Source organism: Oreochromis niloticus, linkage group LG13 (assembly GCF_001858045.2).
Source record: "Oreochromis niloticus isolate F11D_XX linkage group LG13, O_niloticus_UMD_NMBU, whole genome shotgun sequence".
NCBI lineage: Eukaryota > Metazoa > Chordata > Actinopteri > Cichliformes > Cichlidae > Oreochromis > Oreochromis niloticus.
The window spans coordinates 20147051-20163872 of NC_031978.2; the positions used below are offsets into that span (position 1 = coordinate 20147051).

A 16822-nucleotide genomic window follows, 5' to 3' on the forward strand; every position below is an offset into this window, starting at 1 on the left:
TCACAGTACTGTCTTTTAACTAAGGGCATTATTATTGATTTTTTAAAAACTAAACATTAGACACAGATGCAGTTAGGCCCACAATTTTTTGACCAGTAACTTTTTAAAATTTAATCTTTGTAGTATTTTTTTCTCTACACCACAGTGTATTCTAAATTGAAATATAAAGGTTCAGCTTTAATTCAAAGGTGTCCTCTATTTTCAGAATTTCAGTTTTATTTTTAATAGTAATTGGACAAAATTATTGTTCTGTGACAAATACATAAAAGATCTGGAGACGATTCAAAATTTTGAAACTTTATTTGGTGGCTTTTCTTTGGAACTGAACAGAAGATCCCAAGAGATGTTAATGGAAGGAGAGGGAAAAATAAACCCACCAGAGAAACAGCAAAAACTTCAAATCAAATCTCACCAATTTTGGTGTATTATTATTATATTACTACAAGAGCAAATGCACTAAAGTGAATGGTTGAGAAAAATACCTTCACAATATTGAACCAAGTCGAGAACACTCCTGAGAAAGCAGGCTTAAAATGATCAAGATCTGCAATCAAGAGACGCCTTCACGATTCGAAATGCAGAGAATTTAGAACAAAGTGCAAAAACCAGTGAAAGCCAGAACTGGAAAGCCAGATAAGACATCTACAAGAGCCTGCAAGGCCCGCAAAAAATTCTTTGGGCAGATGAAACCAAGATTAACTTGTACCAACATGATGGGCAACAGAAAACCATGGAGAGGAAAAGGCGCACCTCATGATCCGACGCACACCACATTATCTGTCAAACACGACGGAGACAATTTTATGGCATGGGCACGTATGGCTGCAGGCGTCACTAGTGTTTATTAATGATGTGACTGCTGATAGAAGTAGCGGGATGAATTCTGGAGTGCACAAGGCTATGCTCTCTGCTCAGATTCAGTCAGATGCTGGAAACTGATCTGCTTCACAAATGGATAATGAGCCAAATCACACAGCAAAAGCAACCCAAGAGTTTCTGAAGCCAAAGAAATGGAATATTCTTCACCTGATCTCTGTCCAATAAAGCATGCTTTTTTAGTTACAACCCACAGACATATTCACCTGTGAGAGGGCCTTGAAGTATTGAGACACAAAGAGAATGTATCCTTTATTTTTTATATACAGTTAGGTCTATAGGTTGTTTTTTTTTTCTAATTTCATCATTGCACAGCACCACAGGTGATTTTAAATCATTGACAATGTTATTGAAGCCTTCACTTTTGTCTGCAGTAAGTGGTTGAACTAAAGACATATTTATTTTATTCTCTCCCAACTTGTCAGCGCAGTATGGATTGATTTCCATAAATAAACTCATTGATGAATTAAAAAATACAATTTATCTCATGATTAATAACTCCAATATTTAGATAAAAAGTTTCACTTTGACCAAAGTTGGTCTTGTTCCATCAGTTTGTTGTCAATGATATGACACTCTCAACAGAATACTGATATACACAGTTGACAACGAGAGAATTTGATGTAATAATTTAAGAAATACTTGTTACCAAAGCAGAATGTTCTACATGTTTAAGGTCAGGCTTAAAGAAAACAAATAAGAGCATGTAATAAGTATATTTAACACTGAAATTATATTCAACATATTTAAATTTAAATCCTAATTTTATTGGTCATGAACTAATAGCTACACATAGCAATTGGTATGTGTAATATGTGCTGTGGAGGCAGGGCATAGAGGGGTAAAAGAGCAAATGGCCTAATATGTTGCAGCAATCATATTAATTAACACATTGTTAATTAAAGCAAAGCTTCCCTAAATATTAATTGTCCTCACCAGCTCTGGCACTGAGATGTTGTGCAATGTAGACGAGGATGCCATCAGGTGATAAAGGCTGGAACTGCACTTGCAAATCAGTCCTGTGTCTTATACTCGTAGGTGGGAATGACATCCACGAGGAGAGGTTAGCACTGAAGAATGGATCACTGATGGTCACAGCTGAACAGAAAAAAAAACAATTTAGCTGTGAAAGAATTAAATAGCAAAGGCCTTATTTAAAAATATGAATAATAATAAAAATATAACAGATGCAGGTAAGGGTCACAGCTTCAGTGAGGCAACCTTTCTCACAGTAGAGCCCTGCTGTTCCGAGGGGGCACTGACAGGTATATCCGTTTGGCAGAGGGATGCAGGTGGAGCCGTGGGCGCACAAAGGAGGGGGGCTGTGCTCGACATCACACACAGACACGGTCTCAGAACAGAGCGCTCCCTTCCATCCAAATGGGCACTGGCAACTGCAGACGGGCACAGTCAAACACTGTGTTAAAGCTTGTAAACACTGTTGTCTCCTTCTGCAGCATTCACACAGCGAAACCGGTTTTCTGTTTGTTACTGAAGCATAGTCACAATGCATATGGAAATATACATAAAGCACAGCGTTGTTTACTGTATTGTGCTCATTAATAACACCTACATGCGTTATTCATGAGGGGACTCATTAGAAGCAATTGGAAAATGAGCCCACGTAGAGTTTAATTTGCACTTACTACACAGATGAGCCGGAATCCACGCACGTCCCACCGTTCCTGCACTTAACATGAACGCAAGGGGTGACGCCACACTGACCCACGCTGCGCCCAAAGGCTGGATGACCCGCAGGTTGTCCCAGCGCTTGGAACTTTCGGTCTCTCCTTGTGCGAAAGTGCACATCGAAAATGCAACCTTTGAAAAGAACAAACGCATCGTGAGATAACCTGCGCACAAGTCGGAGGTGCATTTCATTTCATCTTCAGTTTCCTTCTCCGGTCTTTCCCTAATAGGAAATTATAAGATGAAACGCAACACGCTTTACTGTCTTTGTAAGGAGATCAAAAGGTATGCATACTAAAATCTGCCCAACGCAAACGAAAACACGTCTGACAATGCGTGCACGTTTTGAAATGAGCTTCTTTGATGGGTGTTTATTTCATCATGTGAAGGTTTCACACTGGGAGACGTACACTTAAACCCACAAAACTTTATTAGATGTTAACTCTCAGATTGCAGTTTGTCTAGTTCGCATCCAAGATGCCCGAGTTGGAATGACTCGAGTCCAATGTTTTCCCCCCATGAAATCATGCCATCACGCCTCTTCCTCATCATATTTGCTTATTGGTTTCATAATTCAATTTTATCAAGACAATATTTGCTTTGGCCTGCACCTGCAAAGCACAAGGCCTTCTATAAATATAAGGCCTGAACACAACCCTCGTAGTCATCTGCACATGCAGACTCCCTTCTCTCTGCTGCATTAGTCACTGGCATAAACAGGATGCAGGGGAAATGTCATGTTCATTCATGAATATTCATGGCATGATGCTGTCTGCTTGGCAGACTCGAGTGATGGTTGTGGTGCCGCAAACACAGACCATCAAAAAGCGAAGCAGATTCATAAGGAAGATTAGGCGAGATAATTATTTTTGTTTCAGCTGTGAGCGCATCGCTTCTTGTAAAAGAACCTCGAAAGCTGAGGTCTGAAGTCGAGCGAGCCCAAAGTGCTTTTTTCGGGAAACATTTGATTTACAAAACCGGAAAATGATTTTAAAATAACATTTTCTAATGTCCCTGATCTTTGCAAGTCCAAAAATGAAAGTTAATTAAGCTCAAAATCTTTTAGGAAATCTAATAAAAAACATTTCAGCATCAAAGCAGTATGAAATCAGAGAGTTTTCAAACGCCAGGCTCGATAAACATCCCCATTTCTGTATATTTGATCAACAGCTTAAATTGACTACCTGATTTTTTTACTTTTTTTTTTTTTTTTTTTACCCACACAGCCTCTTCTTCCTTCTTTCCACAGGGGAGTGTGGATCTTTTGATAACTGGGAGTGAAGTGCATTATCAGTGTGTTCACTGCCAGCCATCATGATTAGGGCTCGATGAAGGTCACACAGATCTGATTAGGCTCTCATGAGTTCTCATTACATCCTGAGTAGAAAGGTTATGGTTCCACCAGTGTTGCCTGTCTCCGGTAGTGCTTACCATTACAGGGAACTGTGATAGCCTAATACCGCATGGGCAAACTGATGCTTTATCACAGCTGATTTGAGTTTTGAAGGCTTATTTGCCGAGCAGAAAAATGAATCAGATGATGATGAATAGGCAAACACACAAAATCGCTCAAGTCCTTAAAAATAAAAAGCTTTTGTTCACCCCAAATGGATCTGCCATGACATTTTATAATAACAAGGTTCACTGCTGTAGTGCGGAGACTGCCGAATATGGTCGTGATGATATTCATAGCTGTTGTCATCATTATGGTCATGGCAATTTTGCGTCACAGCTCTGCACATTAGCAGGCAATATGAATGCTCTCCAAAAAGCATTCCTACATGAGGTCACCTGAGAGAAAGCATAAATGATGTTGATGATGACAAAGATTATTTGGATAGCACCCTTGTTCAAGTGACTTATCAGCAGAGGAATGGATTTACACACAACACACTGTATTGGGTGCAAAGCAATTACAGGGTGCAGATACAATCAACCTCAAAGCTTTGTTCCGGCCTCATACACAGTCTGAGCCTGTAACTCCCTTTTCATTACACACCTTCCCCTCTGCTTACAAAAAGACAGAGATCCTGGGAGAAACTCCAAGCCCCAGTGCTCTTATTCCAGATAGCAACGCTGCGTTCTAATAAAGCCGTAGCAGTCTTACCCTGAAAGCCATGACGGAACCTGGAGCCAAGTGGCAGTAGTTCAGGGGTGTACTCATTATATCCACCTACAAAGAGCTGGTTGAAAACATTGAGGCCCACCAGAGGTCCCGGAGACAATCCTGTCCTGTTACGTTGGCCGTCAACCTGAAACACACGTAGTACAAATGTCAATATTCATGATGGCTCACTGTCAGTGAGGAAGCACACTTTCTATAATAATCTGCCAACTTTGCAAAAAAAATCTGTGACCTGGGATTCAAAAAAACTGACTTATTCAGCATATGTCTACTTATTAGGCACAGCAGCTACTATACATCCCTGAAACCGCCTCCTTTGAGGCAAGTCGCCAGAGATCTCAGCCCTCGCCGTCTCGATAGTATCTATCCTGCAGCTTGCGGATTTTCCCACCGCATTCAGATAGGTGCAAAAAAATATATACAAATCACTCTTACCCTGATCATTGGACTAAAATGATCTGTTGGTACAAAAAAACCTGATTTTTTTTGAGTCTGTATGACAACATTTATCAGCCCTCACAATGACAACAAGGCAAGATAAAACTTAAGTTTTTATGTGAATACGTGCACAGTAAAAACAGGGCTCACTGAGTGGTTTATCACAGTTACTGTAAATCCCTTCTTCCAGTAAGTCTCCATTAGTCTATTCTACATTCAATCCCTCAGTCAATCTTTGCATCCACTTTTAATACTCTTATTAAAAGTTATCTATTCAGATGTTAGAGAAACCTAATGTGTACAAACGGCAGATAAAGATAAGTCTGATCTACAAAATTAAAAATGAATGAAACAGAATTGACTTTAGCAGAGTCCCATTAAGCAATTTAATTTTCGAATTTTTTAATTGGAATGATCAAAAGACCGAATGAAGTAATCAGTATTTCAAAAGAAAAATCTTTAGAACTTTGTGTATCTTGGTGTTGTTTTGATTCTTTAAATATCTTGTGAGCTCCTCAAACTTACCTTGGGACTAAACCTAAATCCTAAATGATCAGGTACCTCTGGGCTGGGATGCTCTATTTTACTGAAATGGTTACATGATTTAATTTAAATGTCTCTATACAGTAAGCACACTAAATATGTACAGTTACCAAAAGGGACACAGCAATCTTCAAATCACCTTCAGCCATCCTGTTTTCTTAGACCTTCCAAACGTGACGGTGTGGATGTTGATCTGATGGTTCAGTCGATCACTAACGATGGTTGCTATCCCCGATCCGAGGTTGAATCTATGTACAAGTCTTCCACTTTTTAATCCTAAAGCAAGGAAGTCGTCCCCATCATTGCCTACAAAATATGAAGAACACAGTACACTCAAAATACACAGGCAAAAAAAGGTGTTCCACTTTCATTAATACATTTACATACTTTGACTAAACACAATGGTTTTCCTAAATGGATAATTTTATCTTAATAGAGCGAGAAATCAAGAACAGCGATTCCATGACCTCCAAACAAAAGAGTCCAGCTGCTGTGGAGTCATAAAGTAGTTTTCTGTTGAGGTGGGACGATGTACAAAGGCTTTGTTGTCTGTGAAGCTCATTCAGTACAACTTGTGAGTGATGAGCTGTTCTTTGTGTGAGACCTATAATGGATTAGCTGAATGTTTGAGTTGTATGATAAGGAGGATGTTGCAGAAAGTTAGCCAATCAATCTCTGATAGATCTATATTCAAGTCTGATGTCTGGAAAGTAATTTTGGGAGTCAAAATGAACACAGTTTCAGTAAACATAAAAGGATGAAGTTGTGGAAGTCTTGAATATAATTTTTTTTAATGGTCTCATTCCACTGTTTGTCCTGGCGATTAGATTTATAGGGTAAGTTAAATGTTTGTCTAAGAAGGTCTCGGTTCATGAGAGAGCTGCAAATAAAAAGGTGCCCCGGGCTTTTTTACGTCTCTCAATGCAGCGAAGTTCCTCATTGATTTTAAACATAAGGTTATGCCAGATAGTTGCACGAGAAGACGGAGATAGTCTGAGGTCAAGTGTGTCGTTTTTGCTTTCCACCAGGCGGTGAGGATGATATTTATGGTGAGAAATTTAAAGTAGCTGTGGGTCTTAACTGATTTATCTATGAATAAAATATGCCGAATGAGGAGATTCTTAAAAAGAGTATTTTCAATATGAAGTCCGGCAGAACTGGAGTAGTTTCTCCAGTGTTGACTATAATGAACAACAGGCCCAGCGGTGCAATAATAGGGATCATTGCAAACGTTATATTTTCAGGAAAATTAAAATTTTGATGTTGGAAATGATATAAAAGACAGCTGAGTTTAATCAAGCCAACCAGGTCTTGTTTAATGATATTTAGTAGTGAGTTTGAAAATATAAACTGAGCTTGTTGAAACTTGGATTTTGAGATTTTTAATGGACTCAGTTGTGTGAAAGAAGCACGGCCAAAGCTGTTAATCAGATAGTGGATTGACAAAGGATGATAAATTTGTTATATCCAATAATGCTTTCATCTTTCATTCTGTTTAATGGCTCAGGGAAGCAGTTCTACAAAAAATACTAGTGATAATGAGCAAACTTATCTAATACTACTCCTTATGTAAAATGATCTAGATGGCCATTTGTTGGTGGTTACAGATGCAAATGGTGCATCCATAAGATATGAAAAAGGATGGCCTGGCTTTTCAAATACTCTCATTTGACATTTTGTTAAAATTTCATATGCCAAATCAATTAATCAACACAACTTAGGTCGACTTAAATTTTGGCATGGTCTCTCAGAAAATTTAGGGACACAAGAAGTAGCTGTTTGAGTTTTTGACAAGTGGGGAAATGTTTGGAGACATATGCGTATAAATTTACTTCTAAGTGCCTCGTGACAAACAAAGTGCTCAAGCTGCGGACATGAAACCTGCTGCCGGTTCTGGAGAAGAAGTAAGAAGGGCAGGAGAAGATGATGGTCTTTGATGGCTACACAGTTTTACTGCTTGGCCTCAAAAATATATTGCACCTTTGAATTTGTAACATTTCAAGAATGCTCTTCAGTTGTTTGAGTCTTTCATCATTCATATTACTCTTATTTTTTGTGCCTCCACCTTGATGGCTCTTAAAAGAAACAAGTGCGCAAGACCCATGATCTAGTGTTTCTATTTCATTATTATCATTATTTTTTTATTATTATTTTAATGAAATATGCTGAGAACAAAGGCATAGCAAGTATCTGCTTTCAAATCTGGCCCCACAGAAAGGAGACCCTGCTGACCCCAACACAGTGCACATTTACACCTAATAGTCCATCTAATTTAATTAGCTGTTTAATTCTTTTAAGAAGCTCGGTTCATGTGTTGATTTTATCCGAGGAATGCTCACATGCTTCTTTTGAAAGTAAAAAACAATAAGCGTTTAGCTGGAAATCAACAAAGTGTTGAACTCATTAATTCCTGAAAATCTCATAAGAAAGAAAAATCCTTAGGGAACGGAGGATCTCAAAGACTTGTGGAACTCCATTAGACAGCCATTATCATACACAGCAGGTGACACTAAATTGCACTAGTGTTTCTTTCAAAATCCTCAAATCAGTTTGGAAACTAAAACCAACAAAGCAAACTTCTCAAATTATTGTTTCACTGGAGCTTATAGAGAATTTAAACTGCTATCCAAGTGTCAGGATTTTGCTCACCTTGTCCTTTACGTCCAGCAAACAGCATAAGGTTGTCTTTGACAGCAGAGGAACTGTCCGCAAGCGTAAAATTCAGCTTGAATTCGTAGAAGAAACTGAGGCTCGGGATGGAGGAATAAGCCACGAAGGAGGTGTAACCAAACTCATCACTTCCACTGAATCTGGGACGAGTGATATTGACGGCTGCAAAGCAAACACATTCAGAACACGCTTGAAAGCTCACATTTGTACTGTATATGCTTATGGATTAGCTGCTACAGGCTCTGCGGTGCATGTGTGTTCATTTTGTTCAAAGTAAGAGGTCTGATTCATCATTCACCTCAGAGCCTACCAAAAGATGGCACTATTGCCACACAATACAGACCAAGAGTTGGTGAAACGTTTCCTCATCCGATGCTCTAGCATGATGACCTGTTTTCAAATACTACCACCTTTTCTCATCCTATTCTGTTTTCATTAGTAGCTGTTTAGGAAGGATTCTGCCGAGCAAGCTTAGCATCGTACCCTTTGTTCACAAGGGTATCGCAATAACCCCAACGATATTCAATTACAATCTCAAGTTTACTTATTCTGAACGCATCGTTGATTCAGTAATGATCCTGCTTGTACTCCATTTCAGCATACCCATCCACTTGATTTTACACAGGGGACTCAATGTGAATTTGCCCATGCTTATCGAAAACTACATGCATCTACGTTGTTGTTGTTGCAGTGTGGATTCAAACACAAAACTGCTCTTCTTCACTCAAACACCTTGCATATTCTTCTTCAGCCCCAGGCGATGGCTTAGAGGGCTTCAGAGCACCCCTCCGCGACTGCCCTCAGCTCTGTTTGGCTGCTAAATTATTAATAAACCCGCAAATGCTTCTGTTATCATCTCCAGTCTGCTAGAGCTGGTTGTGTTTGTCTATTGCTTCATGTAGTGTAGTGGCCACCATGTTATAGAGCCAACACCTATTTTTAAACCGTGCTGTTTTTGATTTGATATTAAACATGATGCTATAATAACAACTAAGCTCTCTCTTTTTCTTTCCACATCGACACCCTTAAAATATATTTTTTTAAATGAAATGCTGTGTTTCTATACAAAATAGTTTATCCCTGTAAATACATAATTTGACCAAAATTCATCATGAAAATGTATTTCCATACTTACTTTGACTGACTTAACATTTGTGCCATTGCTTTTGAAAATTCTTCTTTGTGTAAGTGGTGGATATTTCATGCTGTTGTATATCTTTAATTAAACAGCTCCTTTTTAATTACTGAGCATCTTATCTTTTGACACTAAAAGTTCTTTACTGTATAGATCTAATGCACCAAAGTTTCTTTCATTTTGCATATGTTGTTAATTTTGTGCCATCCAAATGACATAAAACGGGGCTAATTTAAAGACCGCCACATATTTGATATGTTGTGAAGGTGGCTGAACAATCATTTCCTCTCGGTTATCTTTGGGAGTACTAAAAAGATCACGAAGACCTCAAAGTGATTCATGAGTTTTAGGAGTTTAACCGATTACTGTTGCAGTAAATAGTCCTTTATATTTCTTTGTCTTTTTCTTCGTATTTTGCACGCTGCCAGACATTCTCGTTTTTAAAGTGGTCTTGAGCAATAGTTTTTCTTTGGGCATCGGCTGCTTTTTCACTAATTTTCAGTCATGTTTGTTAAGCAACTTAACATGGAGCTGTGAATTATTCATGTATAAAAAATGCATTTAACTCATTGGATGATACATTGTTGTTTCTACACATAACAGATAGTTATCACAGAACCAACTTTAAAATGTATCGTTAGGCACCTTGTTACCTGCAGACTGTCGCAAACACAGAGTCTGTGAGGCATAAAATAGTATTTATTACCCCAACAAGTCATTTTCAAAGAGCTATTAGATGGAAATTTGATATATCTTCACATGGTGGTGGTGTGGTACAACAGTGAGTGTCTACAGCCATCTGTAAAAACACGGTGGAGGCTCTATCGTGGGCTGTATTTCAGCCAGTGGGGTTGATGGAATTATGAATGTTGAAAAGTATTGTCAGATTAATGTTGAGATCCAGAGCCTAGATCTCAGCATTATTAAAGCAGTGTGCAATCATTTTAAATGAGATGGAACAAAAGGCATCCAACACCTAGAGAAGAGCTCTGACTGTTCTTCAAGAAGCCCGGAGGATTATTCCTGAAGACTACTTAAAAAATGACAAGAAAGCTTCTCTAAGAGAGCTCAGGTTGTGTTAGAATAACAGTGGATGTAACTTCCCATTTTCATAGCAAAATATAAAGAAATAAGAGGTGGCTCTTAGAGACCTTTGCACATTACTGTACATCTTGTGTTTTCCTGTTACTCCTTAATTTCACTAAGCAGTTACTACTACATTAATAGTATATTGGCATACAGTTCCCATTTATAGTTTCCTTTAGCTAACTCTTGTAAATACTGTTGAGTGGAACTGGTGGTTATGGAACATATTATTAACAAAGAAGCTTATGGACTGCCTCCACGAAGTGCATCCATCTGTGGATTATAACACCACATCCTGTCAAATAATATTACATAGCATTTCAACTTTGCTGTGTGTTTGTGTAATACTGTGCACAGGAGCTGCAGAGGAAAAACAGAGTGATGTGCAGCTCTGGATCGTGAAATGAATTCAGACATAAAACTGCATGTATACAGTATCAGCTGAAAAAAATATTAATAAATAAATGCTGGGCAAACAACACTTTCTCAGTTTCTATATAATGAAAGAAAAACTTACACCGCTGCTAAACTAAATTGCTAATCGACAATAATGTTGCACATTGTTCAAACAGAGAAAGAGTGAAGCTCTTTAAAATTGATTATATGAAATGCAAATAAGACATTAAAATAACTCATGAAGGTTAAATAAAGTTGCTGAACTCTGCTACCTGTAAAGTCTTAGAACTTCTTGAATTTATTTGGCCTTATTCGATTCATTAAGACTTGCAGGTGAAGAATTTATAATTGTCAGCTGATGACTTCTAGAGCTGATAAATTCCGACTCTTCAAACCTTGTGGTAGCACTCAAAAACCATGAGCTCCTCTAAGCAAGTACTGAGATCTGAAAATGAAGCTAATTGATGCCTACAAAGGAGGGAAAGGCTATAAAAAGATATCACAGCGCTTCAAGCTTGCAATTTCCACTCTATGAAATGTCATTAAGAAATGGCAGAGGATGGAAGATGTGGAAGTCAAGACAAAATCTGGAAGAGCAAGAAAACTTTCTGATAAAGCTGTGCAATCTGCCATGCTGAAAGACAAAGCAGATCCACGGGATGGGTTAGCTGATGGCATGCAGTGTGTTGATAAACAGGGTATACATGAAACAACCTGTGACACCATCCCAAAAAGTATTCAACTAAGGTTTGCTGGAAACTGTCAAAAGCTAAAGTTAAAACTGAGCTCTTAAAACCATATAATACCAACAGTATTGCATGGTTGAAGAAAATTGAACCCAATTTGACAAGGCGTTGCACTTGAGATCCACTTTAGCATGATGGTGGAAATACACTGCTTTAGGGTTGTGTGGCACCCAAATTTTAAATGGACAGAAAAAAATGAATTTCAAGTATTGCATGAATGAAAAAACCCCCCCAAAAAACACAACTTAAGCAAAAAAAAAAAAACCCCACAAAAAACTCACAACAGGATAATGATCCCCAAAAAAGCTCAAAATCCAAGCTGAAATTGGACTAAATCTTATTGAAAGCTCCATGACCTGCACACGCCCTGAACATCTGTGTTCAGGGCTGCGTGTGCAAAAAAACCCAGGAAGTGTCCGTGAACTAGAAGTGAACTTCCAGAAAGAGTCAAGAAGACGAAAGTAACATTAAAATTTCATGAAATCATTCCCCCCCCCCCCCCCCCCCCTTTTTTTGGCAGAGTTCAAATATAACAAAATATGTCATTTCACCACTTTGACACATAAAATTAAACCGATGAAACAGCATTTAGCTGTATAATAACCAGACCAGACTAGTCTAAGACACACACTATAACTAAGTGTGGAGTAAAATATATAAATCCGTATCTGTAAGAACATGTACTATTATTGACAGTATCGTATACTGAAAATGCCGTACATTGTTTTCCATGTTTTATTTCTATCAATTCCAATCATGAATCTTTAACAGGAGGTATTCCAACTTGTGTACAAAGGTAGATCATTAATATTTCTGAGTGAAGGCATCTTCAATACGCATGAATGTTTCATGAACTTGATTCTGGAGGCATTCCAGCTTTGCTTCCTAGTCTTGCCTTTCCTCCATTTCCTGGTTGTGCAGGCCACCTGATGGGAACTGAACCAAAGAACTGAAAATATGATATTAAGAAAAAAATACAAAACATATTGTTACTGTTTCATCTGTCCTAGTAGACACAATAGAAGGAAAAAATAAATAAAAGACAGCCTTGCTGCCGTGCTATCACGGCTGGTATTTTGCTAAGGGCACCACATTAGGATACATGCTCCAAAGTAGCAAGTATTAAAAAAAAAAAGTCCTGGAAGGCAGGAGACCTTAGGAGTGATCAGTTTGTCTCTGATCTTGTCTGATGTTATCAGGATTAAAATTCAAATGTCAGCCATATACTTAGTGTGAAACTGGAAGGTTAAATTTCTGTGTTTGGCATGTGGGTGCTGAGATTCTGACAGGGGCTGTGGCATGGCTGAGCGACTTATATGCCAAGCACCCTGCTGCCACCACAGCCAGTTTAGTCAAGCAAAACCTTTTGTTTCTGAGAGCCATGACCTGTGAAGCCCTCTTCTTTATGGCATTACTTTTTGGAAAACAAGCACATAAAATAATATAGAAAGCATCATAGAATAGAAAGATAATTGTATAAAATAAAAAAAAATCTATTTAATCATTTCTAGGTATCTCATTTTTCTAAAACTTTTGACTGAAAACAAAGCCATTTTTAAACCATGTTAGCTGTCACGGACAGAAAAAGACAAGGATGCAGTTTACTCAGTTTATAGGTTTAGTCATTCATTTTGGGACATATTAAACAATTTAAGTATAATTTGTAAATCCATCATGCTATATTTCAAAATTAAGGATTTAGTGGTATGAAACTGCATGCTCATGCTTGGCTACCAAGTTGAATCACAACTTGGTAGCCAGTGATAACTTGTTGTCAACCAAATTCTTTACCCGTCATTATCATAGTGTTATATAATAACAGCTGTGAATATAATTTGTAGTTTGCAAAAAAGTATAACTTGGTTATTGATATGGCACAGTGCTACGTGACCTACACTAAGTAATCTTTGTGGATTTAAACACCTCCAACATAACAGTGACCGCCACCAATCAGGGACGTTGCTCTTTCAATTTAGGATTGTGGGTAGAGTAGATTCAGGGTAGTTTACATCTTTAATAAATGTAAAAAAGGAAGAATTGGGTGCACAAGTTTGAATTTATTTAGGATTTTCTCTAAAACATACAAGATTAAACTTAAATATATACATCCAACACCACAAATATGTGGTTCAATGTTCCTTAGCAAGCTGCATCTTGACCAGAAACATTTGATAGCTTCTGGCACAAGACCGCCTGGATATTTGACCACTCTTCTTGGCAGAATTGGTAGAGTTCATTTAAATAGTTTGGTCTCCTGGCACAGACCTGACTTTTTAAGGGTTGTCCAAAAATTTTCACTAGGAGTGAGGTCAAGGCTTTGGAAAAAATCACTACAGAAGCTTAATGTTAGCCTGATTTATCTATTCAAAAAAACCGTTTTGATGTGTGTTTGTGATCATTGTTGTGTTGGAACACCCAACTTTGTCAACCGTCTATCTGTTGATCTGAGGTGAAGTTGAAGAATGTGTGCAATGTCCCAGTACCATAGGCAGCAAAATAGTCCCGCTGCATGATGCTACCACAACCATGCTTGACACCTGGTACACTATTCTCAGGTTTGAATGCATCACCTTTACTCCTCCAAACAATCTTTGTCTCATTTGACCATAAAACCTTTGTCCAGAAGGCATGTGGCTTTTCAATTTTGGAGCAGCAGCTTCTTTCTTGCTTTGAGTCAATGGTGACGTAAAACTTAGTTCACTGTGGACAGTGACACTGGTGTTCCAGTAGTTTCCAGTTCATGGTAGGCTTGAGCCTTGGTGATTCCTGAGTTGTTCCTGAACATCCTAATCAAATTTCTCTCATTTTAAGGTGAAAATCTGGCTCTTCTTCCAAACCTTGGCAAAGCATCAACACATCTGAATAACTTGTACAATTGTTTGAAGTGATGATATTTGAATTTGCATTCCAGAAATGGCTCCAAGAGACCTTCCCAGCTTGTGTAAATCTACAATTCTCCTTCTTAGATCTTCAGTAAGTTCTTGGATTTTCACTTTATTTTGAGTATTTGAGTGAGTGCTCTCAAACAAATCTGACCTGTAGTCAATCATGATCACTAATGAGAAGTTAATAGACCTGCCTTGTCAATTTAAAAGACACTGCAGAACCTTCAGCACCACTTATTAAAAGATTTAAGTAAATGTTTGTATATATTTGTGTCGCTATAAGGATTGTTTTGATCGCTGAATCATACAAAGCTACTCTAGTATAGTCTAAGAATAAAAACAGGAAGCTAGAAATGTGCATGATAGTTCTGAATTAAGTGTCAACAACATTTGCAAATAGTACGATACACAAAAATGATTGTAGTAAACTGCTTATAACCCTTCCCTTTAAAACACTACTAATGCAGAGCAGCAGCCTGACATAAGAAAAAAATATATATTTGAGACAGTGCTGAAACGACAGCTGTTGGGAAATAAGATCTTCTAAACTTGAAATAGGCTAGAATATTCAGACAAGTAGCAACAATTTTTGCCCTGATTATCTGACTCCATGGCTGGAGGAAGATATTTTGCTTTTTCAGCAAAATTTAATTTCATTAATCGTTTTATTTAACAACAGACGCTGATTCTACCAAATGCTCAAGGCTCTAATTCACTACATGTCTGCAGATCACTCTCTTAATGAAGCTGCTACATCTGTCCTGCATTGTTCCGTGTGGAGCTGCTCTGTGAGTCACTTACTTTGGTCACACAGCAGACCCTGTCTTCCATAGGGACACAGACAAACGGCCTCTAATGGTGACTTCGGGATGCATGTGGCTCCGTGACTGCAGGGGTTGCGCTCACAGGAGGTGAGCTGGCACAGCCGTCCGGTGTATAATGGGGGGCACTCGCAGAACCAGTCCTCAGCATCACTAAATGTACAGACAGCACGTAGAACATATAAGGAGTGAAAATGAAACGACGTACACTGAAATGCATGGTTTCAAAAGAGCTTGCACTACATGAGACGTCGGCTATACACTTAGCGACAGTGGTGGAGAAAAATATAAATCCTGCTTTGGATGTGTGACTCATAGAAGTAGCAACAGGAAGCCAGCATTACTTGTATTACATGTATTACATGTACGCTAACCAAAAACAAAACAAAACAGAAATTTTGGCATGTCAAAAAACCTAAAACCAGATTTTTCTGTCTAATTTCCACCATTACTTTGTGTACTTTCTCTCTTGGAAAGAAGCAGAGGGTGACCTAGCATGCAAAGTGATATCCAGACAGGGACTTTATAGGATGCTCTAAGATGTGCACAACTCTGAAAGGTATAAAATCAGACAGAGGAAGCATTGGTGGGGTTTCAAATCTATAAATTAATAATGTGTTTTGAGCAGTGCTGCAGAATATATTTTGCTCCTTGAGAAAATGGCTTCTAGAAATGAAATATTTACGTTCTGTCATCAAAGTTGAGAACTGTTTGATATGACTATATGGAAACACAAAGGGATAATGCTCGAACTGATGGTTATTAGCAGGCTGCTTGATTTCAAGCTAGTTCAAGGCATCGTGATGCACAGCTGTCCAGTGTCACTGACAACTGTGAACAATGTTTTTAAAGCAATACTGAAAGATGGAAAAATGTCATGTAGTGAACAGAACAGGCAGTGTTATTTTTTATAGGCTTTGACAACCTGCAAGAGGAAGAATGAAATATTAAATGCCACTGCACCTCCTGCTGCAGCTGTTTTGATTCAATGCTTTGAATCCTGCTAATTTGTCCCTTGCATCGTCACTTAGTGTCAGTGTTTAAATGTTGGTGGCAGACAAATTGTGTGGGTTTTCCTCCAGAAGCGCCAGATTCCTCCCACAGAAAATTTGAGACTAAATTACACGTAAGTGAGACTATATGTGGACATGTTTGTGGTGATGTTTTTGCAGGGAAAGACACAGATTCAAAGATCCACACCTCTGCACAGGAAAAGTGAGGACAGAAAAAGGATAATAGGACAGTTGAACAACAGGGGCGGAGCCAGGGGCCACACCACAGCTGGCTATGCATATACTCATAGAACTGTTAACTACTATTTTTTGAGCTGGACTTAAAATAAAAATAAAAATAATTAATTATGGAAATATTCATTATTAAATGTACTTCTACATGTCAATCATATCTGTACA

General features: G+C 38.2%; 1 protein-coding gene across 1 annotated transcript in view; it reads right to left on the reverse strand.

The window, feature by feature from the left end:
* The window catches only part of eys (eyes shut homolog), a 160887-nt gene that overhangs the window by 3354 nt on the left and 140711 nt on the right, over positions 1–16822 (reverse strand). The window contains exons 41-47 of the mRNA XM_025897452.1: positions 15391–15563; positions 8321–8503; positions 5811–5977; positions 4673–4817; positions 2523–2697; positions 2098–2270; positions 1813–1974 (exon numbers count right to left, since the gene is read on the reverse strand). Of these exons, the coding sequence (XP_025753237.1) occupies positions 1813–1974; positions 2098–2270; positions 2523–2697; positions 4673–4817; positions 5811–5977; positions 8321–8503; positions 15391–15563 (1178 nt within the window). The remainder of the gene's footprint in view (positions 1–1812; positions 1975–2097; positions 2271–2522; positions 2698–4672; positions 4818–5810; positions 5978–8320; positions 8504–15390; positions 15564–16822) is intronic.